The following is a 23,197-nucleotide window of genomic DNA, read 5'->3' as shown; positions in this document are numbered from 1 at the left end:
TACAGAATTCTCAGAAACAGAAAAAGCATCACATTTGTGTTCAGATAAATTCTGTAAAAAATAAATAAAATCATTCGCAGTACAAACTGATAGCAATGAAAACGACAAACCATTCCAAGCTATGAGAAAGTATCTGTCCCCCCACAATCGTAGCAAGCAAGGGCTTCCTGTCAGTGCCTGAAATATGGCAGTCACGTGCTTAAAAAAACTTTCAAGGCTTAGCAAGTAATTTAGTCGTGAACCTCTCCCTTCGCTAGTTTTATTAAAATCAAGCACTTTTCGATATAGAATGCATGATTTATTTTTAAAATAAAATGCAAGTAAGTAGTTTAGGAAAACATTGGATACAGAGAAAAACTGTTAACAAAGAAAAAAGGGAAATGAAAACATCGAAAACAAAATCCTTAGAGTTAACATCTAAAGAAGTTTCTGCAGATAACAAAAACTTATATAGCTTGACCACGGGCACTGCTTCATCCGGACTGTTTTTTGAAAATCAAGAAAGTGATCTTTCCCCATCTTTGGTCTTATATATTTAATTACTTTCGTTCATTCTAACATTTTATTAGGCACAAAGTTTAATTGTTCAAGCAGAAGACAGCTCTACTTTATTAAAGAAAAAGGAAAAATCTTCTAAACAAAATATAAAATTATCACTTGGCCAGGTGGAGGGTGTTGATGGAAATAGTGAACTTCCTTCCCTTTTAGTTGAAAAATTTAAGAGAGATCCTAAGAAAAGAACCAAGTTACTGGTTTGCACTGTCGTTTTTTGGTCTTTTCTTTCTTATTATTTTGATTTCTTATCGTAGTTTCCTTCAAACACTTTATGGTATAACCACAAGTTATCTCCGTTAAAGCAACATTCAAGTTCACGTTCTCTTTGTCGAGAGCATTCTGATCTTATGAAATTGTACGCAAAAAAATTACTTGAAATGGAAACGAAGCTTTATAATAATAGTCGTTGCTCAGCTATTTTATATATAAACATTATTTTTTTACTACAAAGTTTACCATGGCAGATCTCGGTGAAAAGAATTCCAGCGACTTGAACTGGATGAGTACGGTTGCGGCTTCGGGCACCTTCCATGACAAGCTAGCAGCAAAGATTGTGTTGATGCAGGAGTCTATGGTTTTTTCCTCTTCTGTCTAGTCCTTTTTATGAGTTATTTTTGTTTCTTCAGTAGATTCATAACTTGGATTCACTTCTCTCGGTGATTTTATTGACCCAGAAAAAGAAAAGAGAGTCACTAAAGGCTCTCGACTGTTTAAAAAGTCTCTGGATTACAGATCTTCTTCCTGAAAACCGCAAATTAAAGTAAAAGTTATATTATAAAATTTCAAAACACACGTTTGATATTTTAGGTTTTTCTATGAGCAAAATCTTTATGATGCTGCCTCCTCTGATGCGCACTTGTTACTTATATACTTTGAAGATCAAGTTAAAGTAGCGTATTCTACGTACCTACAAGCGTTGGAGGTTTTCATGTTATACGGATTAAAAAGTTGTTATATATTTTGTTCATAAACTTGTAGAAACACTTGAGCGATTCTCAGTACTCCATCAAGAACAACTTGATTCAAATTCTTCTCGAGTTACTTATAGAACGTCCTGAGCAGGAAAAAGTTCTTCTCTCGCTGCTTGTTAATAAGATGGTCATAAATATTAGATTTTCTGCTTCTCCACTTTATAATCTGTAGTTGGACACACACAGGGTGATCCCGATAGGCAGCTTGCCTCCAAGATTTCGCACTACTTGAACCGCCTCCTCCAGAGACACCCTCGCATGAAGCTGGTGGTGAGTGTTTTCTTCTCGCTTGGCTTGTGTGTTCTTGTGTTTACTATCTGCGCCTCGCATTAGATTGTCAACGAGGTGGAGCAGTTTTTGCGCAGGCCGAACATGACGCTGCAGGCTCAGTTAGGCGTACCTGTATTATTTTTATATGCTTTATATTCAGTAGCTGTCGTTGCAGGTACTACTCGGTGTGTTTTTTAAATCAAATATTACTCCACCGCAATGATACTGTTCTTCCCAATAAATTGCTGGACATTTATTTCTTCATGTTTACCCTTCTGTCCAAGGAAGCGGCTGTGGATCACAAGATACTCAAGTATTAATTTTTTTTTTATTTTTAGTGTTTCCGCTCAAGCTTAATTATAAAGCGCATTGCTGGTTGGCGTCAATCGAGCTCTTCCTTTTTCCAGCGCTGAAGGAGAGCCCCTTAAGGACAATATTGACACGCTTTTTCGCCTTGCCCATACTACTACGTTTGTGACTTCCATTCAAGCCCTCGCGATCCTTTTCCAGGTTTCTCTCGTTGCCGTACTGTAGGCTAGCCGCTTTCTAATGGCTGTGTAGGTCATGCTCGCCCAAAGTGCTTTGTCAGATCGGTTTTATCGCTGCCTTTATCAGAAGCTTCTTGACTGTTTTATGCTATCTGACCTACGCAACAGTGCCTCCTTTTATAATCTTCTCTATAAGTCACTTTACCTTGACAGCAGAGCTGAAAGAGTTCATGTTCGTTGTTGCGGCTCTTTTAAAAGTGTTTTTTAATATATATTGATCCTCTGTTTAGGCGTTTGTTAAGCGGTTGTTGCAGCTTTGTCTCGTCCAGCGACCTCACCAAGCATGCGCCATTCTTTTCCTGATTTCTACACTGGCCCAAGTAAAGCCTGCTGTGCTGCGAGTTCTTCAGCGCGATCCTCAAGTTAGCCAATTATCGACTGAGGGACTTGGCTGCCCGGATTGGATTAAAGCCTATGGCCAGTACGATCCTTCAAGAGACAACCGCTTCATTCCTCCGCTGAGAAGACTTCCGCGTGGGAGCTTCTCTTGGCACGCTTCTCATTTGCCTTTATTATATTTGTATTTTTATTTATATTAAGTTATACTTTAGCTGGCGGATCACTATCATCCTTCTGTGCGCTCCTTTGCAGAGCAACTTCTTAAGGGAAAGCCCATCCAGTATCGCGGCGACCCGTTGGCGGACTTCACGCTGCTTCGGTATACTAATTTCCATTTTTTTTTTTATCGTAACAACGGCTTCTGTTGCACTTCAGATTTCTCGATAAGTTTGTGCATAAAAATCCCAAACAAAATGTTAAGGCTCCCAGCACGGTTTTCCAAAAGAGGACTCCCGCAGCCGGTGTTTTACTAGACCCAAAGGTCTTTTGCTTGTCCTTTCGCGCCATTTCCCCACTCTCACTCTGTTTATTAAAAGGAATTGTTAAATATGAGAGAAACCGACGTGGCTGCGGACGATATGTTTATGTACAACTTTTTCAAGGATAAGGGAAAGACGAAGAAAATTAGCAAGAAAAAAAAGGTTAGAAATAACACACTCTCGTAGTTTGTTTTTCAATTCGGCCTTTAGAAAGAAAAGGTTTTGGACGTTGAGGAAAATCTGTACAGCGAACTTTGCGGAGAGCCCTTTGAGTCTGACGAAGACATTACTGACGGGTTCCCCCATTCAGATCATTCCGACTTTAACTAACTATGCCCGTTTAGAGCCTGCTCCGACGCTTCCCTTGAAGAGTTTGGGCGGAGAAATTCCAAAGACAGCTTCAAGGCGAAGCCCGAGAGGTACTATTGCTCCAGTTCTTGCGCTTACCAGCACCAACCGCCGCTCTTTAGCACTACTGTGGCTGATAGCACACGTGCCGTAGAAATGAAAAAGGAGTCGAGATCCTCTATTGGTGAGTTTCTGAGTCTCATTTGGCTTCGTATAAATACATTATTTACTTTCAACGACTGAAATAGTAAACAGGATCAACAAAAGGTTGAAAAATTCAGATTCCGCTTTTGCTGCCCTTGACGACTACGAGCATTTGATCGGCGCTTCTAGTAGCAGGAAAAAGAAAGAGCTCGATAAGTTTGCAAAAACTAATAAAGTTGAAACGAGATAGATTTTATATGTTATTAAGTCTGAAAAATAGAAAGATTTCATTACTTGAGAAGTATAGGCAAAGGGGCAATTGAAAGATAGGCAGCTAGTAGCCTCTATTGTGTCCATTTGCGCACCCCTCTTTATAGCTTTACTTTCCGAGTATTATTGAATTTTACTATTATTTATATTTGGGCAGATTCTATATTAATATAACTCGTGAGAGAGGGGGGGTTAGTTAGTTTGTAAACAAGTATCGTTTACTTACGTAAAGGCTCAAAGTTATTGCTTTTTACACACAGCTTGCGTAGTAGGAAATCTTTAGCTAAATATGCTCTTTTTCTTAGGAACTACTCGAGTGATAACTTGAGTTGAATGAATTTAACTGATGTAGCAAGTCATAACTCCTAATCGTTATTTTTTTCAATAACAATAACTATAGCCTTAAGGCTTACCTGTTTACATTAAACCCAACAAGTAAATATATTGGCTAAAGTTTTTTGGAACAAGTAAGATAAGATGCGACCTTATACTTTTCAACTGCTATTTATTTAACTTTGTACGAACATCTGTTGTAACTAGCAGCCTTATTGAAAACTTGAACAAATTATTGCCTGTAACTTAAAGGATGTTGTGGTTAAGGCCTTGCTATTTACAACGTTCGGCTTAGTTTTGTGCTCACCTCGCTTCTAAATTATCAAGTTAAAGTATTAAAGTAGATAAGTAGCATTAAACAGCTTCTCAATTAATAAATTCGCCACCACTATATTACACCCTGCGTATACGTATAAAATAACGGAGACAACCGCTTTTTACAGTCATAACTATTGCAACGCCACAGAATACTACCATCGTTAAAATATTTACTGCAAGTCTTATAGATCATTTTTGTTAGCTTTGTAAGTTGCATTTGGGTCTTACTAATCAGTAATAAGGATTTTATTATTATTATTATTGCACGGTAAGTCAAGCGCAGACCGCGTTGTTTGGCTAATAATGTTTTATTTTTCAAGGTGATTCAATTTTTCCACTAGTTACTAAATCATTTTATATACACAAATATGTGTGGAGAGATCTACAAACTAAAAGTGCGCTTTCAAAGTGCATATTGCGCCTTCTCAGGGTTCGAATATAAGTTCATAAGCCCACCGGTAGTTTGGATGCAAAACTAAAGCGTTTTAAAGAAAGTAATGGCGTTACGCAGAAGGCTTCAAGTCGTCCAAACCCAAGCCGTCTTGCCACGGGGCTTTGCGTACGAAATAAGCTGTGCCGGTCATAATCGTGGGAGCTTGTTTTATTGTGACTGCAGGAAGCAAACTCCTCGGGGCTTTTTCCTATGACTAAGCAACAAATGCGCAGGTCATATAGGACGTAAGCATACTTTTTAAAGGCAGAGTTTATTGCGCACAAAAGTGGTAAACCGCTTGGGGTTGCAGTTCCAATCTTAACCGCAACAAATTCTACTTGATGCCTCCAAGTTAGTGGTTTCTCATACTTCACCTAAGAGCCTTATAGGATATTAACATTATCCTAGGTTAGAAGCGGAGGTGGTATAGTGTAATAGACTAAAAGCTACCAAAAAAGTTAATAAATAAAGACAACCCCAAGTTTTTATTTCTCTGTTTCATTTATAATAACATAAACAAAACAGTTGAGAGTTTAAACAGAACAGTGATGAATAAAAATAGGAGAGGACTTCTAAAGAATATAGCATAACTTAACATCACCGTGCCCGCCAATTTAGGTATGAAGTATAAACTCTTTAAGACTATAACACCACATTCTGAAATAATTTTGATAGTGACTGTAGTAAATGTTTAATACCCACTAATAAATTACTTATTTATACAGTCTAACAACTTTTCTGCGGAGGTGCTAATTTTGGTTGTTTGATTATTAAAGCTTGCCCAAATCTTAATCGTTTCCTTCTTTCTACGAAATCAGTGAGGTTTACTTCTTGTAGGAAAAAATTAAGAATTTTGTACTGTTTAGTGCGAAAGCTTCGCTGTTTGGTAACAAGAGTTTAAACCAATGAAACTAAATGGTATTAAATTTTTCTCGACCAAAGAAAATCCATGTTAATAGGACCAAATCATTTATGCCCTCGGAAAAAGGCGAATTATAAATTAGAGGATGAGGACTTTATAGTTAGCATTCGTGCTTATAAAGTATTAAAATTATAGAGAATGCAAGTTTATGTATATATTAATATAAAAACAAGTAATAAAGAAACAAAATTAAAAACAAAATAAGGAGACCGAGAGATATAATTAGATTAACCGGTGCGGTCTGTGTTCATTTAAATGAGTTTGATATACCATTGTATAAACTAATATATTCTGATAGTTCTTAAATAATTGTTGATTTTATATTTAATAAAGTGCATTGAATTTTTATTTGTTTAGAATCTTGTTATTAGGTGCTATCCGGGACGGGCGGGGTGGGGCGCAGGGATTATGAGTTTTGCCGACTTAGAGAAGCTAGCAGCTCCACTGCGAAGGAGCTGACGGTGTTAAAAAAAAGAAGGGGTGATGGTGGTGGGGGCTCGCCTTCTTAATTCGGTTAAAAGCGTGATCAAAACTGTATTTAACCTCGAGACTAAACGCTAACGAACAAAAATAATAATTCTTATTTTAGTAAGCCAGTTTGAATTTGACTTTCCTAAAATAGGAACGTCTAGATAATTTCAGTTAGTGGTTTAGCTCTCATATAAAGTGAGTCTTTCTAAAGGTCTATTATTCTCTTTCAGCGATGTCTTTAGAGCTCAGGACTGTTTTTGGGCCTTTGCCTTCTGTAGTTAGGGGTAATATTAAAATTTGTAATTTAAAAAGAAGCTCAATTTTTTTTTAGGGGAGAATGTATTGCTCGGTGGAGACTATAAAAACAAGAAAAATTTTTTATATACCTGTGGAAAGAATGTTGTTATCCGAGATTTAGAGGTTGTAAATTAAATATTATATTTAATAGATCCCTAATTAATATTTTCTGTGTATTTTCACATTATTATAAGCAATACTCAATAATATATTCATATTAAAAGAATCCTAAAAATTGTACACTTTACTATGGTCATAAAGTCAACGCTTCCGTGGCAAGATACTCTCCGAGTGGTTTTTATATTTGCTCCGCCGACGTTGCTGGGAATGTAAGCCTATAACTTTATTATCAATAACTCCTATTCTAGCTTTCATTTAGTTATAACTAAAAACATTAAAGTTTATCTCCCCTTGAAATTATTTTTAACAGCTTTGTGTTTCACATGAATTCGATTTTGTGCTTTTATTAGTAGACTATAACACTTGTTGATATTAGAGCTACACACACTTACATATATTAAAATATTTTAAAGCAACCAAGGGCATAAGGTTGAATATAAACACTTTTACTCGCCTTTTCAATATTTTAGTAGACCATTTTACAATTCATTTTAAAATCCTTTAAAAAAAATTTGCCTCATAGATTCGCATTTGGGATGCTCAAAGCAGCGAACACAGTTTAAAGGCTGAGTATTGTAAACTAAACGGTAGGATCAAAGATCTACAATGGTCCAACGATAGTCAGAGAATCGTCGTTTGCGGTAGCGGAAGAACAGTGTGCGTCTTTTTACTTTTTTAGAAGCCGTGTGATTTCTATTCAACAACTCACGTAAACGAATCTGATTTATAGATTTGGGGCTGCCATCATGTGGGATTCTGGAAACAGCGTTGGGGAGATTTCTGGCCACGAAAAACCTTTAAACACGATTGACTGCAGAGCGAGTAGACCCTTTAGGTAAGCGATTCACCGTCGCTTGTGAGTTATTCTTAAGCAAGCGAAAACGCAAGAGTTATTACTGGAGGCGACGACAACCTTATCGGTTTTCACGCTGCATTTCCTGTTAAAATCTCTAAGTTATTAAAGAATCATTCTCGCTACGTTCTCTGCCTCCGGTTTTCACCTTCGGGAGAGTTTTTTGCTTCGGCAGGTCACTTATTTTATGCACTTAAGTATATATAATTAAATTTTTATAAAAAGGAGCCGATGGCAGAGTTTTTCTCTTCCGCGGTGACTGCGCAGAACTAGTGAGGGAGATGGGATCGCCAGCTCATCAAAGTATGATATTAAAGGTTATGCCCTCACCATCCTCCCCGCCACTACTACTGCGTTAAGGCAGTGTCATGTGCTTATCCTGGTCGCCAGAAGGCGATATGCTTCTCACTGCCTCGACGGACAAAACTTGTAAAATATGGAACGTTGTTAGCGGCGCTGAAGTTTGCCAGTTTCTCATGGGATCCTCTATTGAAGACCAGCAGCTTGGCTGTCTTTGGCAGGGTTTAGCGAATGGAACTGCCTCTTTTGCTGGACGCATTATATATACTATTCAACTTAGGTGAAACGCTGATTTCCGTTGCTTTGGGCGGATGGATCAATTATTTGGACAGGAACAATCCGTCTACACCAAAACGGATGCTGTATGGCCATATGAAAAACATTTCGGGTCTTTGTTTAGGCAAAAACGGGTCGACTTTTTATTCAGCCTGTCAGGGAGGCCTGATATGCGTCTGGTATCCGTTCAAGTGACTATCCTATAAAATTGGTTAAACAACACTGCACCTCTACCAGGAATATCGACACAGCCGTAGCCACTATCTTCAAAGGGCCGAAACACAAGACTGCCGTTTGCGATGTACTTATCTGCGAAAATAAGATCGTATCTGCAGGTTTTATAACCTGAATATACGAATGTGGTTTTCTTTATTAACAAAAAGTTATAGACCAGAACAGGATTATCTGCTTTAGCCCAGCTGACGGGGACGGTAGCGCCTGTGTCTCGCTGGAATGCTCTTGTACGTGAGCGTCCCTTTCCTCTTCATACTCGCTTAGCTTTCTGCTTGCTTAAGCTACCCCAGTCTCGATGGATTGTAAAGGCGGGACCATAGGGTTGGCCTGCGTTTCCCACATCGACATATATCGGGTAACAATGCAATTACATGGCAACTTCCAGCACTATAATGAAAAGAATACCAGGAAGGAAAAAAGCAGCACTCCGTGTCCGTTTCGTACAGCCCGGCTAGCGCTGCAGTTCATCCAAACGGTGAAACCATAGCGATTGGTGGGAAAGATCAGAAAATACATGTTTACCACTTGAAGGGTGCGTTAAACACCTTTATAAGCACCCTGCAAATAACAACTCTTTTCTTCTTTCTCTACTTTGAAGATGGTCAGCTGGCAGAAACGCGTACTATCTCGCTGTACGGAGAAGTGACTACCCTTAAGTACTCCAGCGATGGTACTTAAAGCTATTGAGACGTATTTCTGAGTCTGTATCACAACTTTGTCAAGGCCGATATTTGGCGTCTGGAGACTCTTCCAGTTACGTGTGCCTGCTTCCTACTGACACCTACGAAGGTCCTTCTACTATCGGCAATATACCTCCCTTTTCAGCATATCTGGCCCTTCTAGTTAAAGACAATCGTTGGACTAATCACACGACCAAGATAACCTGTTTGGACTGGTCGCCGGACAGCAGGTGTCTAGTCACTGGTGGAGTCGACTGTCAAGTGATTGTTTGGAGCTTGGAGAACCCGAAGAGGCCAGTTATGGTGCCGCGGGCCCACACCGATAACGTTACCAAAGTAGTCTTTGTGGACGAGAGGACGGTGCTGACTGCTGGCTACGACTGTGAGTGTCCGTAGTAATTCATCATCTATACTGCTCTTCCATTGGACACTTTTTCAGGCGCCATTAAGCTTTGGGACATAAAAAATACCTCCACTTTATAGTTCAGGCGACATTTGCATTTTCTTTCTTTTTTTCTTGTGGACTCTACAATAAAGAATCTGTCAATGCGCACTGCTAAAGTATCTTTCTATTGTGTCAAAAAATTGCGGTATATTAAGTGCAGAGCAGTAGGTATGGGTGGCGTGCTGTCGGACTTTTTTCCTCCAGTTATTGCTTATAACTTGTTGCCTTTTACTGCCTATTTTTTTAAGGCTAAGGGTTTTCTTGCTAGTACATATTGGTAACATTCCCCTTCGAGTTTTGAAGCACACACATGGTTTTGGTAACCTCGAGCAGGTCTTTCTCTCTGTACTTGCTATTCCTTTTTTTTACTTTTTGTATAGATTTTTCATTATACAATCCTCTTTCAGTTAAAAGTAAAAATATTCGAGATTCTGCCGAGCCATGCCGTGTACACCGTGACCTTTTAACTTTCGAGTAACACAGGCGAGTATATACGGCCAGTAAAGCACGTTTGCACATTTATTAACAAAAGGCTGGCGTAATGAACATATACAATCATCAAGGGATGTTAGCTCCATCCTCTTGTAAACGCTCCCCGGCTTATAGTAACAAAAGTTTCTTACGCTTAATTTTACTCACAATATTCGAACGCTGCCTCATTAATAAAAAGTTTATTATGGGTACCAACACGAGCATCATTATAAAGGTTGAATCGGCTGACTTTCGACTCCACTCATCTCTTATAGTGTAAGGTAAAAAATAGAAAGTCGGTAAAAGGATAATGAGGATGGAGTGTGAATGGTAATAAGCAGCCGTAAAACAAGAGAGTAGATATTAAAAGAAAAGTAAAACTGCTACAAGGAGCTGTGCGTTAACAAGGCACAATAGGAGATACATAGCAAAGGACATAAGGCAGAGTCTGTAAAGTAAGTAACTTAAAATTGAGTTATAATGGAGCAACAAAGAAAGGCCAAGCGAAGAAGACTAGCACAGCAGTAAGAAAAGTAGAAACTAAGCGTAAGAATAGGCAGGAATAACAGCGGCCAACTCAGCAGTCTTAAGTATTTGGGCATAACGCATTAGAGTTCGCACAAACATGAGACGCTATGAACATAAGGGAAAAGAGGAGCGCAGTCTCCATTGGGTTTAAGTATGCTAAAAGAAAATACGTAGAAGACATCTGTTTAGAGGTAGACGAAGTCCATTAAACTATAGAGAAAAAGTCCGTCGCAGCAAGCAAGTCATAAAAAAGTGTATATGAGAGGGGCCGCCAAGTCCGCCCAAAAAGTCCTTCTGTCGGCCTAAAAGTAGTAACAGGGTAATACACAGTTGATAAGTGCTAAAGAGATAGAACCTTGGAAAAAGTTTTTTCATCGACTGGCGTGGTACTTTGGAAAAGGAGTTTTTTCTCCTGCACAATAAAAGCAGTTGACAGACACAAAACCCCGCACTCTCACAGGAAAAAAGGGAACTTTTTTCAAACTACGCTGGAGTTTAGGATTTTTGGTAATCATAAGAAGTTGCGCTTCTAAATCGCGATGAATAGACCTGTGACCTACAGAAATTAGCAATGGAAACGCTGCAAGGGAAGCAACAAGTTGTGAATTGCAGACCATAATTAGAAGATCCTATAAAGCTTATAGCGATGGGATTTCCTGAGCCTAGTTCCGCCCAGAAACCCTTCGCTGGGATATTAACAAGCAATAAAAACGCAGAATTTTGCAAAACCTTGCAATGAAAAGTAGTTTTCTCAGCAAAATACTCATAAAGTTTTACTCGACCGCAGGAAGTCAACGTTTTCTGATAAAACCCTTTCAGCAAAGACGAGTATATTAGAGGAATCCAAGACGAAAGCCCTCCTGATTCATGGAAACTGTTTGCCTGGGTACAGCGTGAGAGTGGTGACCACGAAAAAGTATAGCAGCGGGCTGAACCTGAGGCGCTGCGGTCACTACGGCAGTGCAGGCTGGTGAACGGATTAATAAAGTTTGCAATTCTTCGGGCAAATTGAAGTAAGCTGTGTCACAATAACAGTGGGGGGCTGAAGATTACACGGAGAGAAAAGGGTACCAGTAGAAAGGACCACAGAGGAGTAGGGGCTAAGCAAAGAAAACATGGTAGTAAGCGCCTCGTAGTCCTAACGAAAGTTAAGGCTATTGAAGCCTGCCAAACTCGCTCGTTAACAACCTACCTGGCTTATGCCCAATGCTTTTGTTTGAAGTAAAGGAAGCGCCACCGAGTCAGAGTCCTTGCACGATTCAAGACTGTGTTCAAGACTTTTTCTATGAAAGATTAATATAACAAATATTGCAAGGAATGAGAGTAGCAAATCATAGATACCTATCGAGATAAGTCAAAAGAACAGTCTTTACATAAGATTTATAATCGCCTGGCTGCTATAAGGGTGGGTGACTGGTGTATCACAAAGTAGTGTATATGAAGCGAAAGAACCGAGGAGCCACCGAGGCTCCCCTGCGGCGGCAAAAGCTCCCACTTCACCAAACCTGCCGTATAATTTCCATGCCGATAATAAGTGGCAGCCCTTAAGAAGTATTTACCTGGAACTGTACTTAAAAAACCGCACCGAGCTATGCTAAGGCGGAATGAAATACTCATCACCAACTCCACTAATTCCGTGTAGAAATTATTTAACTGTGGGTGCTTTACAAACAAAATGTATCTGTCCTTCCGAGCAGTAAAGTATGATTGACTTAAGTTTGCGCTATAAACAATAATATTGTTAGAAAAACCAAAAATTAGGCCAAGCAGATAAAACCCCGTTAAAAGAAGATCATCATCGAAAGAATATATTTTCATATGCTGTAGTCCAATTACTTCGTTGACTCTAAAGGGAAGCAGCTTCATAAGAGTTGTCGACATTTCCGGTGTGCGAAAAAATCTAACTAAAGGTAATTTAAAGTAAGAGCATACATAGTAGTAGCTTCAAAGTTAGTTTACAGAGTATCAAATGGGTATAGGTACAAATATAAGAAAATACCATTTACTTTTTGAAAAGCAGTAAGTGGTGCCAATAAAGAAGCCGAATTTACAAGGCCGCGAGTACCCCTGAAAAAATCCAGTAAAACATTTATCTTAATTCCTCGTCGTGCTGCGTTACATAAGTCCGTGACCTTGAAAGGGTAAAGCATTGAATATACTTGGATAAAGTAGTAAATAAAGCTAGGTAAAAATAATATTTACAAGCAAATATTTATAATTAGTAAAACCAGTATAGTTTCCATCGGGCCGTCTCCTAAATACAGAGACGCCAAAGTAATCCGACGTTTGGAGTTTTGAATACCTTTCTAAACATTCAAAAATAGATTAAGTCCTTAAAATATTGTGAAAACTAGAAACCCGTAAGGTTTCAAAGAATTGACATGGTTGGTATAAAAATCTAATTTTTTTTGAAGACAAAGGAATACATGGACCGGGGCTCTTCATTGAGCCCAGCACCTTTGTTACAACTTCGCGCAAGTTCATCACACTCGTCACGAGCTCACACAAAAAACAAGTACTTAAATAAGAAGAGGGCACCAATTCCTTTCAGTCTAAGTTGAACTTGCGCAGTTCTAAAGGGGAAAATACTCGAAACTTCAACCTTATTTAGTGCTAAGAATGCAGTTGAGACTAGATGCTTTTACTTATTTTTGAAAGAGTAATGCCTTTCTAAATGCAACTTTTATACTTTCATTTAATAGCATTGACGTCTTTCTATCCTGGCTAGCTTCAGCAAATAGCAATATTCGTTTTGCTGGAGGTCAGAGAAAGACAAAAATTAAAGATTGGTAACCTCTGCTGGCAGCCTCGAGGGAGTGCTCCCATGGTATCCGTATATAGTGGGACTCAAAGCTAGTTGTAATTTGCCGGCGTATACGCAGAGGAAACAAAGCACAAGTTTGTAAAATTCTACGCTTTTAAAGTGAATACAGTAATTTTTAAAATTAAATATAGTAGGATGAGACCGGAGAAGAAGCAATGCGGTAGAGAAATAGTGGAAAATTTTATTTTGCCGGTCACTAGGTGAAACTTAAAGTAGATTATCACGCCAAAGTTAAAATTCAGGACGTAAAATCAATTATGAAACAATCTTGCGTCGGATATTTTAGGCATACGACTTTTTAATTACGGGCACAACCAATACATTTAGTTAAACTCCGCTTTGCAAGCAGCAGATACGAACAAAGACCTTTAGGTCTTAAACAAAGTTATTTACAGTATATATTCTGTTTAAATGATAAAAATGTTTTAATGCCTCTGGAGAACTTATTAACAGTAATTGAAGCACTTTAAAAATAATTTAAGCCTTGAAGGAGAGGGGAAAAAAAGGATATTCCCGCCAGCGTTTGTTACCCCTAAGCCCTCATGCATGTTGAACAAGATCTTATCCAGATAAGAAATATACGATTTACAGTTCTGTTGTTATCGCGTTATCTTTCCAAAACTCCTACTCTTTTGTATTTTAGATTAATATTATCTTGACTAGTAATTATTAGGACATGTTACCTTTTAAAACTAAACTAAATGCTGACGTTTCTGGGTATGAGAGCTTGGTATCTCCTAGCTAAACAGTAACTAATTTTAATGTGAAGTCGCTATCCAGGATTAAAGATTTATAAGCAAGTGGGGAAGAAAAGCTCCATAAGTTTAAAAATAAGATGTATAAATTGTTTAATAATGAAGAAGATATTAATCTTTGTTTTTTACGTTTTCGCCTTTTTTGCGCTTAAAAGGTTGTTCTATAATTACTAACCCCCTCAGTATGCTGTTTTGAAAATAATGTATTAAAATGTATATTATTTAGTTTATATATGACGTTATCACCCTTAATTTTTGTAAAAAACTTAAAAAAAGGCCCACCACTTGACTCCGAAAAAAATAAAGGAAGGTCGCGTACTTAGTTTTATTGAAGCTTCAGCATTCATAAATCTAAAGATATTTTAATATACTTGTTAAATAGAATTGGAGTTGCCGTTGTAATAGCTTTCGGAAAATCATATATAAAACCTGCTTTTGCTTGCATTAATTCTTTGCTACAGAATACAGCGCTACCGCATTCACGTTTACATCTTTATTTAATTATTGAGGAGGTTATGCTGTTCCGAGTAGAAAAACTCTTGAGAAATGAATATGATAACAGCATCGTATATATAAGACGAGTATATAACACTTATTATGATATTGTATTATCTGATTGTTTCTCTCTGATGTTTATTATTTTTTTAGTCGTTTGAAAATTTTATGGCTTACAACAACACTTTAAGGGGTATGATTCTTACTCTTCCCAATATTTCAAGCAGGATAGCTTTTTTTTCCTCTTACAGTTAATAAAGGGCCGAACTTTTATTTAATTCCTTATAATTTGGTCTCGGTCCCTAAACATAAAGTTTGGGTTGGTCCTCAAAATTTGGATAGCTCTATGAATTTTATAAGGTACGTATTTAACTCTGTTGCTGTCTATATATCCTCTATTAGATATTTAGATTTCAACTCGTGTCTCTTCTTCCAGAAGTCCACAAAGTTATATATCTCGATCCGGATACTATTGTTCAAGGAGATATTGCATTTCTATATGATGAGTATCTTAGGAAGAATGGGTTTTCTCTTTTTTTTTAATAAGAGGAAGTCAAACACTCTATTTGCTAGTAACCATGTGATAGCTGCTGTTTCTGGTTTTAAAGATGAGACGTACAAAAAATTTATACTGGATACCACCATTCCCGGGTTTATTTTTTTAACATTCCATAACTTCAATAATAATCAATATCAAAGCGAGCTTAACTAACTATTTATTGCTCTGAGGTCAGAATTGACTGGAATACTCCTTATTTTAACGCTGGTGTACTGGTCATCAACTTGAAGCAGTGGGCTGCCCAAAACATAAGTGAGAGACTACTCAGCTTTTGAGATATAATAGTCAGCATTTGCTTTAGGTGAAAAGATCTACAGCTGGCTGGAACTGAATTTGGAAAAGCCCATCTATAAGTTTGGTTCACAACCGCCCCTACTTTTAGTTTTCTATAAAAACTACGAAGAAATCAATAAGTCTTGGAATGTTCGTCACTTGGGTTCTGCCTACCCCTTGTGCCTGTCCAGAATGGTATTATCAGTTCCTCTTGCAATAGGCCACAAGGAAGGCATTAACCAGGAAACAATACTTAAAGCAAATTTATTACATTATAACGGCCCTCGCAAACCTTGGCGCCGTAATCGCATCCAAGAGTACTACAGCTATTGGGCGAGATACTCTTCGTATGGTATATTGTTTCAGTAGATGCGGTTCTTTTCCCCCTCGTTCTACAAAAACCACTAGCCAGCAAAGAGTCTGCTACCCTACTTACTTGGGGCTTTGAAGATGTCCAGGACGAGTTTACCCCTCATCTGCATAGAAAATGGTTGTCTTCCTTGTTGATCGACGACCAACTGTCGTTTATGCTCGAGGCCTGCAGCTCAACCAGGACTAGTTGTAGGAGTGAGGCTCGCCGCTTAAAAATAAGAGGCAGCAACTACTTTATTAGCCAGGGGATAAACACATCGAACTCTACACTCGGATTGCCTGTGTGACCCAATTTACTTCTCGAGTTTCAGCTTATGAATTTATCTAAAGTTTCCCTTATTATAGAAATTTTTGAAACCTGGAACATTAGCTTTATTCCTGTTGACTCTTTTAGTGGCAGTTATAACCACTCTCTCTGGCAACTTTTTTGGGTTGGAAAACAAAATAAGCTTTCTGAGATATTAAAAGCGCTCAGCTTTCAATATGATGGCGTGGATGCGGCTAAACAGCGAGGTTTACCTTCCCGGTTGATAGCGCTACATCAACTGTATATAGCTAACAATTTTTTGCAGTGAACCTTACAAGGGGCGAATGGGAGGAAAACTTTCGAAGGGATAGACACTGCAGAAATGTCCAGCGTTTTATACGAGCTTACCCAAACTACAGGTGTCCTACGGTGTGTCCCTTTGCTTTGTCGCAACTCTTCGTGAGAAATTGTTTCGGTTTTACAAAGTCAAGGCCTTTTGACTTGCTATGTCTTGCCGGAGCAGTACAACCAATTTCGCAAGGAACAGTTTGATTCGAGTAGGAAACTAATATAATTTCCTCAGTATTGCACTGACACTTCGTCTCTTCATTTTAAGAAAAAAGATGGATTGGAAGGCCATGTGTGAAATCCGCCGTTTTACAAACTCGCCTTTTCCAAAACTTCTCTGAAGTAAAAAATTTTTTTTCAGGGTATCGCGAGGCGAGTTGCATTTAATCTTCGTAGCCAGGCTGTTTAAATATATATATTTCGCTTTAAGAAAAGTGTTGTTCAAGAAGACATAAGCGCCCCTTTTCTATTCAATAAAAGAAAAATTCTTCTACGTATCTTCGTTCTGATCACCTCAGTGAACCCGTTAAGAATATATGTTCACACATCTGGCCAGGTTTGCCTTGCTTACTTCACTCGTCTTTAAGAAATTAACGAACTATTCCAAGATTAAAATTGCTCGTTACACTGGCACGAGGAAGCGTAGATTCCGCGGAGAGGAATTTACAATGGTTGACTGGTTTTATGGTCACCTTTCAATATTATTTGTCTCACTGCACGGGATCCAGTGGAAGACTTTTGACGATCTCCCCGGTGTTGTTGGCTGTCATCAATGGGCCAGTATATGGAAAAACACCGAGAATCTCGTTGTCCGCGGTGTGCTGACCTTTACTGATAAACTCGGTCTTCCTTATGGGGAAAGTTTCACAAAGCATTTTATAAAAATATTTTCGCTCCGAGTGTAGGTTGTACTTCGAAAGAGCTTCCTATTGTTTGTGGTATCGCCAATCAACTTTTGGTTTTTAACGTCGCCTATGATTCAAAGCTGAACCCTCACCTTTTTGATATAGACTTTGATTTGGGTTTTTCTTTCCTAAGAATAACAGTATTCAATTTGTCTCTGTAAACATTTATATAACTGTAGACTTGGATCGCAAAGAACTTCAAGACAGCTTTGATGAACGTTTATTACACGAAATTTACGGTGACTACTTGTTTTTAACCGGCGTTCTCGGATATAATGAAGCGTAAAGTGGTTATACTCTAATTAGCTAGCCTATTTCATCATTTGCAGGTACCAGAAAGCTATCGAACGGCGGTATAACTTTTTGTGTGCTTCAGCGGAAATGACCTCGTTATGCTTAGTCCCGGCCGTAAAACGTTTAGTATTGAGACTGGCCAATGAACTAGCGCATTCGGGTGCATTTAGGTTTACTGTGCTCTCTATAGATTGGGGTCCAAATTTAATTTTCATATATATATCGAGCAGACTTGTTTATCCTTCTTTAGACCGGAGAATACTTTTAGAAAAATCTTATAAGTTGAGCTTTGTAGAAGGCCATGCTTCAACCGCTTATGACATTTTCACTGATTACTTCTCCTTTGAAATGCAAAATGAAGTTCTTTACTTTAAAAGTAAAAAGGATACAAAAAAGGATACAAAAAGCCATGAATAGACGCTTTTTTTTTGAATAAATGCTACCTACTAAGTCAAGTGAAAGTTTTCTTTTGCAGGGAGCCCACCATACCTTGATGGTGCTTATTTTTTTAGTAAGCAAAAAATTTTAAAACACTTGAGAACTTTAATTAATAAAAGCAAAAGTGTTGCACTCAACCATCAGTCCCGTGTTTCATTTTAATTTCTATTGTTGTTAGACTTTTGCGGGAAACTCTGTAAGTCGAGCGCAAACTGCATAATCTTAAGTTGAGCGCAAGTGGTTACCTGTATATATTTCTAAAGGGGTATTACTACTCACGAGGGCTGAGCGTGATAGCTTATCGGGTTTATTTAGCTACAGCCTAATTTTTCTTTATATAAGGCAAGAGATACTGCTTGATCAGATTTTATTGCGATTAAAGCGGATGGTAGAGGATTATATTAGCGCTTACCGAATAGAGTCGATTGCGAAGTCCGTTACATTTTTTGTAACTTTTATTAAATAACGTCTTAAATATTAAAACCAATTTGGAAGAGCTAAGATCATTCATAGCACCTCTTGGCTGTGGATTATTTACTGATAGGGTTCGCAAACGGCATATAAGTCGAAACCTTGCCTTTGAAACTACTTGTGTTACTTTTTATTTTACAATAGTATGTACAATCGTACCGTGGAACTGAGCACATTGCAACGAAACGAATTAACCCTTTTTTTTTTTTACAATATAACTAGACAAAGTTCTTTTAAAGATGCTTCCAACTAGTAGATACGTAATTTAAGTACTAATTTAGGATTTCATGCTTTATAGATCAGGATAAAATTTGGCAAAGATAAGTCTTAAACTTCCCTGAGGCACTTTATAATTTCTTGAGTATAAATAACTTCCCCTTAAAAACGAACACAAAACTATCCACTACACTTTAAGCCTCATAAACTTGGCACGAATTTAAATCGCTTGAGGTCTTGCAAAGAGTTGTTTATATTCCTTTACTCGCAAACTTATTTAAGCCTCCGGCGCATACTGTTGTACACAACTATTATTTACATATTCGAAGAAAAGCCACTCTAAGTATATGGCGTAGGTAACGTGTTTTATAAAATAGTTAAAATAAAAATGTGGATTTACTCACTTTTTAATGTTATACTAGTTTCAATTATTGAGTTAATTTTTTAACGCCCAGTATAATAAGCTAGGTCCTTTAAAAAAAAACTGAAATTCCTCCTTTAACTACTTTAGTTTATCGCTAACGGGTTGTACTCTTTTAAAGCGGTAACGTAATCACGGCGTGGGGACTAAGTAGAGCACAAATCCTTTTCAAATGGTTTTATTAAAAAAAAAACTAATAATTAGCATCAGAAGAGTTAACTTTAATTATTGCAAGTAGGGATCCCAGAACATCGTAGCTAATGTTAAAAGTATACTTCTTTAAATTTCTGATTGACTTGTTGAATACAGTTTATATACTTTTACACTTTCTAAGAAATAATTTTTATTCATATTATATCGATAGCTTTGCACACTAAAATTTATCAAACACTTACTTTGTTTTAATGAACAGGAGAGGCCAGAGCAGTCTAATATTACGAAGACTGATGCCATGATAGGCTTACAAAGACTCCGAAGTATTAACTTATTAACTTACGTTATTAGTTTTATGTTTATTGGTTAATTAAATCCTTTTACAGAAGACAAAAACTGCGGTGGAGATGAGCGCTCATCTGACCGCTTAGCAGATTTGGAGTTCTTACCGAGAGAGTGCTTAGTCGCATGTAAAGTTTTAAGTCAACATATTTGCGGAAAGGCGCGTAACTGTTAAAGACAATAAGCTAATATATGAACGTCCCTAAAAACGTATATTTTGTTAGACACGCTGAAGGTTACCATAACGAAGCCTCCAGAAAGGGAGAAGATTAACTCATCTTTTTTTTAAGAGGAAATTATCTTTTTCTTTTACTATAGTTAGGTCGCGTTGCCTATCTATCCTATAATTATATGGATGCCGAATTAAATGAGCATGGTTATGCACAAGTCTCTATTTTAAAAACTAGACTAAAATCGAAGGTAGCCTATAAAGTTGAGTGGATACAGGCCCCCTCGTAAACCTTAACTAAACTAAAGTTTAAACCTAAATCTTATTTATAATTTCATTTAAGTTTATATATGCTTATTGTAATACTAAATTTCCATTCTAACTTAAGTAATAAATAAACTACTATTTCTTCGGATTTCTACGCGTTAGAATAAATTTTCTCAAATCTTACTATGCGCTAGCTAAGGAGCCTACTTTGTTATATTCGGCTGTATTAACAGGTCATTGAATGTGAGTTAGTAGTTACTTCTCCGCTGAAGCGCGCCATTCAGACAGCTGTTGGACTTTTTGGCGATCTGTATGGCTTATATTTTTTTTATTCGCAGTCTGATTTAACTTTAATCTAGCTAATAAGCTTGATTTTTAAGTAACGTCCAAATAGTGGCCCTTGAGCTTGTCAGAGAGAGACACGGCGTCCATCCTTGCGATCGAAGATCACCGTTAGCGCAGCTAGAGCAGCTCTATCCTTCCGTTGCGTTCGATCTTCTCGAGAGCGTAATAATTTAACTTAAACAATTGCAAATAGATGGGCACCCTCCATACTTACAGGAGAACGACGAAACGTGGAAACCGAAAGTAAGAGAGGGGATCGAATCACTGCGTCGTCGAGCGCTACTCTTTCTTGAGTGGCTCCGGGTTAGACGGGCTCTGTGATGTTATGTACCTCCAAGTCGACCGTTGCCTACTCTAAACACACAGATGCGCCCTGAAAGAAATATTGCCGTCGTCACCCACCACGATTTTCTTAAGGCCTTTTTTAAACTCCACTGCAAAGAAAACGTATCTTTCAAGAATTGTGAACTAAGAAAGTTTATAGTACCCTTCAACTGTGCTTTTTTAAAGCAATCATCTATTGATAAGTTTATAAAACCCTAAAATACTGGTAAAGTGTTTAAAGTACTACCTGTTGCTGCAAATCTCTTTATTTATAAGAAAAGGTACTCAGAATTTAGCCTCGTTCCACTATTTTATACATACCTGACTAAACTAATTCAAATTAGCTTCAAAGCGATCAAATCTCGTAAAAGACTTCTGTTGTAGCAAGTTTTAGTACAACGATTGTTATATTTTTTGAAAATTTATTATGAAGTACGCCTTAAAGAGGGATATACAGAGGAAGATAGGCAGATAGGCTTTATCATTGAGTGCCGCTAATTTTTTTATTTTATCATACGTGGTAACAAGGCTACCTCCAACTAAAGTAATCAAGGTACCCTGACTCCATGCTCTTCTAAGAAAACAAGCGGATGTCATCTAAAAGATGCAATATCGCAAACGTATACACTGCTTCGGCTTATTAACAGTAACCCGTTATCCCAATTTTTGGGCCGGAATAAGGAACACAGGCGCAATAATAACCATTTTCTTCCAATTCGGCTAAATAAACAGACGTCTTATCTGGTAAAAACACGAGAGCCGTGCTTACTGCGGGCGGGCACAATGAAATCAGTTCTACAAATGCTACCGTCCGGCTGGCCACCAGAGACTAATTCAATCTCCTCGTAGTAATGACAATCGCGCTCTCCAACTATGAGGAGCCAAGCACAATTTGCAGTACAAATACAACCACATAAAACTGGCACCTTTGTAAGGCGGGCCCAGTATATCGAGAAAGCAACAATCTGAAATAGCGGTGATAGCGTGCAAATTCGCAGAGAAGGGGCTTATCTTTAACAAACAATTTTCGTCCGAAGAATTAATTACATAATCACCAATAACAACGGCCTCGCGGAGAAGCATACCTAATAAAATTCGTAGAAGCGTACTAGCTACTGAACACAAAAGTTAAAACAATACTTTTCCTCTAACAATATTGAATATAGTTAAACGAGTTATAACCACTAAAGGAAGAGCGCTGAGTATTATAGCCACCGGAAAGGCTAACTCAGACCCCTCCTATAATATCGTAATATAGCGTACATGGAAAAGATTAACTGCAACTAGCAAGCATTTATTTAAGCTCCCGTGAAAATAAATATTAAATAACCTATAAAATTCTAACGAAGTATAGAAAATGAAACCGCCAAAATTGATATAAATAAGGTAATTAAGAACCGTCTTTTTCGGTTGTTATAAAGGTAGAGGGCTTATTTGAAACATCTTTTTCTTTCCAGGTAAAAGATCGAACGTGAACTCTACCGTGCATAACTTTACTAAAAACAGTCATTCCTGGGTGGTCATGGAGGGGGATCTGGTAACCCTCCTATAAACAAAGAAAGAAAATTATACAACAGTGACAAAATAAAAAAAACCTTCAAATAAAAAATTCCCATAGAAAAATTTTGCGTTTCAACTATCGAAGAGTAGGAAATAGGTGGCCTTTATAAAACCAATAGATGTTTAATAGCTGTAAATTAGATATATTTAAAATATATTTTAAAGAAAATGCGTGGAATGATCGTGTATACAAAAAATATACTACCTCTTTTGAACCCGGTTTAAAGTTATAAATAGATCCTTGCAAGTTGCTTTTCTCATCTTATAATGCGGTATAAGATTAGTGATAAATAAAAACTAACATAAAGAATAATATATCATTCGCTATATAAGAAGCTACAAGATTTTCAAGTTCGTTACAAGCTTCAGTTGTGGGTGTGAAAGTGGAAAAAAAAGCATTAGCTTGGAATATTAGCCTATACAAAATAGAATCTTTCTCAAGGGCAAGCATCTTACATAAATAGCACGTCGCCTTCCCACAGTTTTAAGGTTTATAATAACCGCTATAAGCAAGAATCGGTTAAAAAGGAAAATACACCCCGTGCCTGAAGGAGAGCAAACGCCATGGGTAAACGTATTGAAAGAGTGGTATTCTCATAATTCGCACGGGGTTTAATAGCCAACACTCTCTAATTATAGTCTAGTCCGCTGTCTCTCCTGATTGGAGAGACTGACCTCTACCGTTAAGCAGCCAATGGTCTAGGACATAGACCACAGTTTTACTAAAAAAACGGTACTTTATATGTGAAAGCAATATAGCTTTCTTTTAATAGGCGACTTTAAATGCAAAAAAAAAAAATTAAATCTTGTGGTG

The 23,197-nt window shown here is 37.7% G+C and overlaps 6 protein-coding genes across 11 annotated transcripts; 4 read left to right on the top strand and 2 right to left on the bottom strand.

The window, feature by feature from the left end:
* The first annotated feature begins 231 nt into the window (after positions 1 to 231).
* Positions 232 to 3,308, top strand: LOC135146135 (CCAAT/enhancer-binding protein zeta-like). Its single transcript, XM_064078284.1, has 16 exons — positions 232 to 524; positions 570 to 752; positions 810 to 957; positions 1,020 to 1,129; positions 1,185 to 1,315; positions 1,363 to 1,477; positions 1,534 to 1,653; positions 1,713 to 1,796; positions 1,860 to 1,915; positions 1,972 to 2,109; positions 2,162 to 2,306; positions 2,358 to 2,516; positions 2,575 to 2,834; positions 2,896 to 3,002; positions 3,059 to 3,164; positions 3,220 to 3,308. Exons 1-15 carry the CDS (start codon positions 315 to 317, stop codon positions 3,154 to 3,156), a joined length of 2,064 nt encoding a protein of 687 aa, XP_063934354.1. The 5' UTR covers positions 232 to 314; the 3' UTR covers positions 3,157 to 3,164; positions 3,220 to 3,308.
* A 3,278-nt stretch (positions 3,309 to 6,586) lies between these two features.
* LOC135146136 (66 kDa stress protein-like) lies at positions 6,587 to 9,712 on the top strand. The gene is made up of 17 exons (XM_064078285.1): positions 6,587 to 6,685; positions 6,733 to 6,821; positions 6,923 to 7,027; positions 7,342 to 7,475; positions 7,549 to 7,653; positions 7,707 to 7,846; positions 7,897 to 7,974; positions 8,032 to 8,193; positions 8,252 to 8,426; positions 8,485 to 8,582; positions 8,637 to 8,708; positions 8,763 to 8,836; positions 8,890 to 9,013; positions 9,080 to 9,151; positions 9,205 to 9,270; positions 9,325 to 9,543; positions 9,601 to 9,712. The coding sequence occupies exons 1-17, from the start codon at positions 6,634 to 6,636 to the stop codon at positions 9,642 to 9,644; spliced, it is 1,809 nt and encodes a 602-aa protein (XP_063934355.1). The 5' UTR covers positions 6,587 to 6,633; the 3' UTR covers positions 9,645 to 9,712.
* Positions 9,713 to 10,295: 583 nt separating this feature from the next.
* Positions 10,296 to 13,068, bottom strand: LOC135146133 (probable CDP-diacylglycerol--glycerol-3-phosphate 3-phosphatidyltransferase). Of its 5 annotated transcripts, none has more exons than XR_010283685.1 (14): positions 12,964 to 13,068; positions 12,834 to 12,911; positions 12,605 to 12,737; positions 12,383 to 12,509; positions 12,058 to 12,328; positions 11,947 to 12,002; positions 11,798 to 11,888; positions 11,677 to 11,743; positions 11,541 to 11,623; positions 11,220 to 11,487; positions 11,079 to 11,161; positions 10,961 to 11,017; positions 10,776 to 10,907; positions 10,296 to 10,710 (listed from the first exon to the last, which is right to left on the bottom strand). XR_010283685.1 is itself a non-coding variant. In XM_064078280.1 (14 exons), the coding sequence occupies exons 1-13, from the start codon at positions 13,048 to 13,050 to the stop codon at positions 10,848 to 10,850; spliced, it is 1,461 nt and encodes a 486-aa protein (XP_063934350.1). In that variant the 5' UTR covers positions 13,051 to 13,068; the 3' UTR covers positions 10,296 to 10,761; positions 10,817 to 10,847. The 5 variants fall into 5 exon arrangements, 4 of the variants coding, with proteins under 4 accessions (XP_063934350.1, XP_063934351.1, XP_063934352.1 ...); XM_064078280.1 differs by having other exon boundaries at positions 10,296 to 10,761; positions 10,817 to 10,907; XM_064078281.1 differs by having other exon boundaries at positions 10,296 to 10,907; positions 11,220 to 11,286; positions 11,335 to 11,487.
* Positions 13,069 to 14,069: 1,001 nt separating this feature from the next.
* On the top strand, positions 14,070 to 16,230 carry LOC135146125 (glycosyltransferase 8 domain-containing protein 1-like). The gene is made up of 12 exons (XM_064078273.1): positions 14,070 to 14,146; positions 14,199 to 14,339; positions 14,411 to 14,494; positions 14,567 to 14,765; positions 14,833 to 14,872; positions 14,931 to 15,039; positions 15,090 to 15,203; positions 15,253 to 15,330; positions 15,414 to 15,490; positions 15,540 to 15,674; positions 15,732 to 15,863; positions 15,920 to 16,230. The coding sequence occupies exons 1-12, from the start codon at positions 14,106 to 14,108 to the stop codon at positions 16,168 to 16,170; spliced, it is 1,401 nt and encodes a 466-aa protein (XP_063934343.1). The 5' UTR covers positions 14,070 to 14,105; the 3' UTR covers positions 16,171 to 16,230.
* On the top strand, positions 16,198 to 18,094 carry LOC135146098 (tubulin polyglutamylase TTLL6-like). The gene is made up of 11 exons (XM_064078241.1): positions 16,198 to 16,396; positions 16,456 to 16,549; positions 16,617 to 16,687; positions 16,747 to 16,850; positions 16,909 to 17,034; positions 17,087 to 17,149; positions 17,207 to 17,321; positions 17,384 to 17,500; positions 17,563 to 17,665; positions 17,713 to 17,847; positions 17,908 to 18,094. Exons 1-11 carry the CDS (start codon positions 16,198 to 16,200, stop codon positions 18,092 to 18,094), a joined length of 1,314 nt encoding a protein of 437 aa, XP_063934311.1.
* Positions 18,095 to 21,261: 3,167 nt separating this feature from the next.
* Positions 21,262 to 22,951, bottom strand: LOC135146140 (2-aminoethanethiol dioxygenase-like). 2 transcript variants are annotated; one of them, XM_064078289.1, is made up of 9 exons: positions 22,840 to 22,951; positions 22,724 to 22,746; positions 22,589 to 22,644; positions 22,419 to 22,485; positions 22,222 to 22,369; positions 21,750 to 21,908; positions 21,632 to 21,694; positions 21,475 to 21,564; positions 21,262 to 21,420 (listed from the first exon to the last, which is right to left on the bottom strand). In XM_064078289.1, the coding sequence occupies exons 3-9, from the start codon at positions 22,642 to 22,644 to the stop codon at positions 21,398 to 21,400; spliced, it is 606 nt and encodes a 201-aa protein (XP_063934359.1). In that variant the 5' UTR covers positions 22,724 to 22,746; positions 22,840 to 22,951; the 3' UTR covers positions 21,262 to 21,397. The 2 variants fall into 2 exon arrangements, with proteins under 2 accessions (XP_063934359.1, XP_063934358.1); XM_064078288.1 differs by having other exon boundaries at positions 22,724 to 22,951.
* Between the last annotated feature and the right edge of the window lie 246 nt (positions 22,952 to 23,197).

This window comes from Zophobas morio, unplaced genomic scaffold (assembly GCF_036711695.1).
Source record: "Zophobas morio isolate AGI-343-1 ecotype UQ-CSIRO unplaced genomic scaffold, CSIRO_AGI_Zmor_V1 ptg000213l, whole genome shotgun sequence".
Taxonomy (NCBI): Eukaryota; Metazoa; Arthropoda; class Insecta; order Coleoptera; family Tenebrionidae; genus Zophobas; species Zophobas morio.
This window is presented reverse-complemented; position numbering and strand designations above follow the sequence as displayed.

Bases quoted from the DNA above. Each gene is read 5' to 3' on its own strand.
- LOC135146135 (XM_064078284.1), top strand. From the start codon at position 315: ATGCAAGTAAGTAGTTTAGGAAAACATTGGATACAGAGAAAAACTGTT. The intron at 1,316-1,362 runs GTAAAAGTTATA...TTGATATTTTAG, and splicing joins CCTGAAAACCGCAAATTAAA to GTTTTTCTATGAGCAAAATC. The intron at 1,797-1,859 runs GTGAGTGTTTTC...GCCTCGCATTAG, and splicing joins ACCCTCGCATGAAGCTGGTG to ATTGTCAACGAGGTGGAGCA.
- LOC135146136 (XM_064078285.1), top strand. From the start codon at position 6,634: ATGTCTTTAGAGCTCAGGACTGTTTTTGGGCCTTTGCCTTCTGTAGTT. The intron at 6,686-6,732 runs GTAATATTAAAA...ATTTTTTTTTAG, and splicing joins TTTGCCTTCTGTAGTTAGGG to GGGAGAATGTATTGCTCGGT. The intron at 9,014-9,079 runs GTGCGTTAAACA...TCTACTTTGAAG, and splicing joins ACATGTTTACCACTTGAAGG to ATGGTCAGCTGGCAGAAACG.
- LOC135146133 (XM_064078278.1), bottom strand. From the start codon at position 13,050: ATGAAGAGCCCCGGTCCATGTATTCCTTTGTCTTCAAAAAAAATTAGA. The intron at 12,912-12,963 runs GTTTCTAGTTTT...TTGAATGTTTAG, and splicing joins AATTCTTTGAAACCTTACGG to AAAGGTATTCAAAACTCCAA. The intron at 11,018-11,078 runs GTTCCCTTTTTT...TTTATTGTGCAG, and splicing joins TCCAGCGTAGTTTGAAAAAA to GAGAAAAAACTCCTTTTCCA.
- LOC135146125 (XM_064078273.1), top strand. From the start codon at position 14,106: ATGTTACCTTTTAAAACTAAACTAAATGCTGACGTTTCTGG. The intron at 15,491-15,539 runs GTGAGAGACTAC...CATTTGCTTTAG, and splicing joins GTGGGCTGCCCAAAACATAA to GTGAAAAGATCTACAGCTGG. The intron at 15,864-15,919 runs GTATATTGTTTC...AAAAACCACTAG, and splicing joins GGCGAGATACTCTTCGTATG to CCAGCAAAGAGTCTGCTACC.
- LOC135146098 (XM_064078241.1), top strand. From the start codon at position 16,198: ATGAATTTATCTAAAGTTTCCCTTATTATAGAAATTTTTGAAACCTGG. The intron at 16,688-16,746 runs GTAGGAAACTAA...CTTCATTTTAAG, and splicing joins CAAGGAACAGTTTGATTCGA to AAAAAAGATGGATTGGAAGG. The intron at 17,035-17,086 runs GTTTGCCTTGCT...AACTATTCCAAG, and splicing joins ATGTTCACACATCTGGCCAG to ATTAAAATTGCTCGTTACAC.
- LOC135146140 (XM_064078288.1), bottom strand. From the start codon at position 22,834: ATGCTTGCCCTTGAGAAAGATTCTATTTTGTATAGGCTAATATTCCAA. The intron at 22,645-22,723 runs GTAGCTTCTTAT...CCGCATTATAAG, and splicing joins GTAACGAACTTGAAAATCTT to ATGAGAAAAGCAACTTGCAA. The intron at 21,695-21,749 runs GTGCCAGTTTTA...GGCTCCTCATAG, and splicing joins ACTGGGCCCGCCTTACAAAG to TTGGAGAGCGCGATTGTCAT.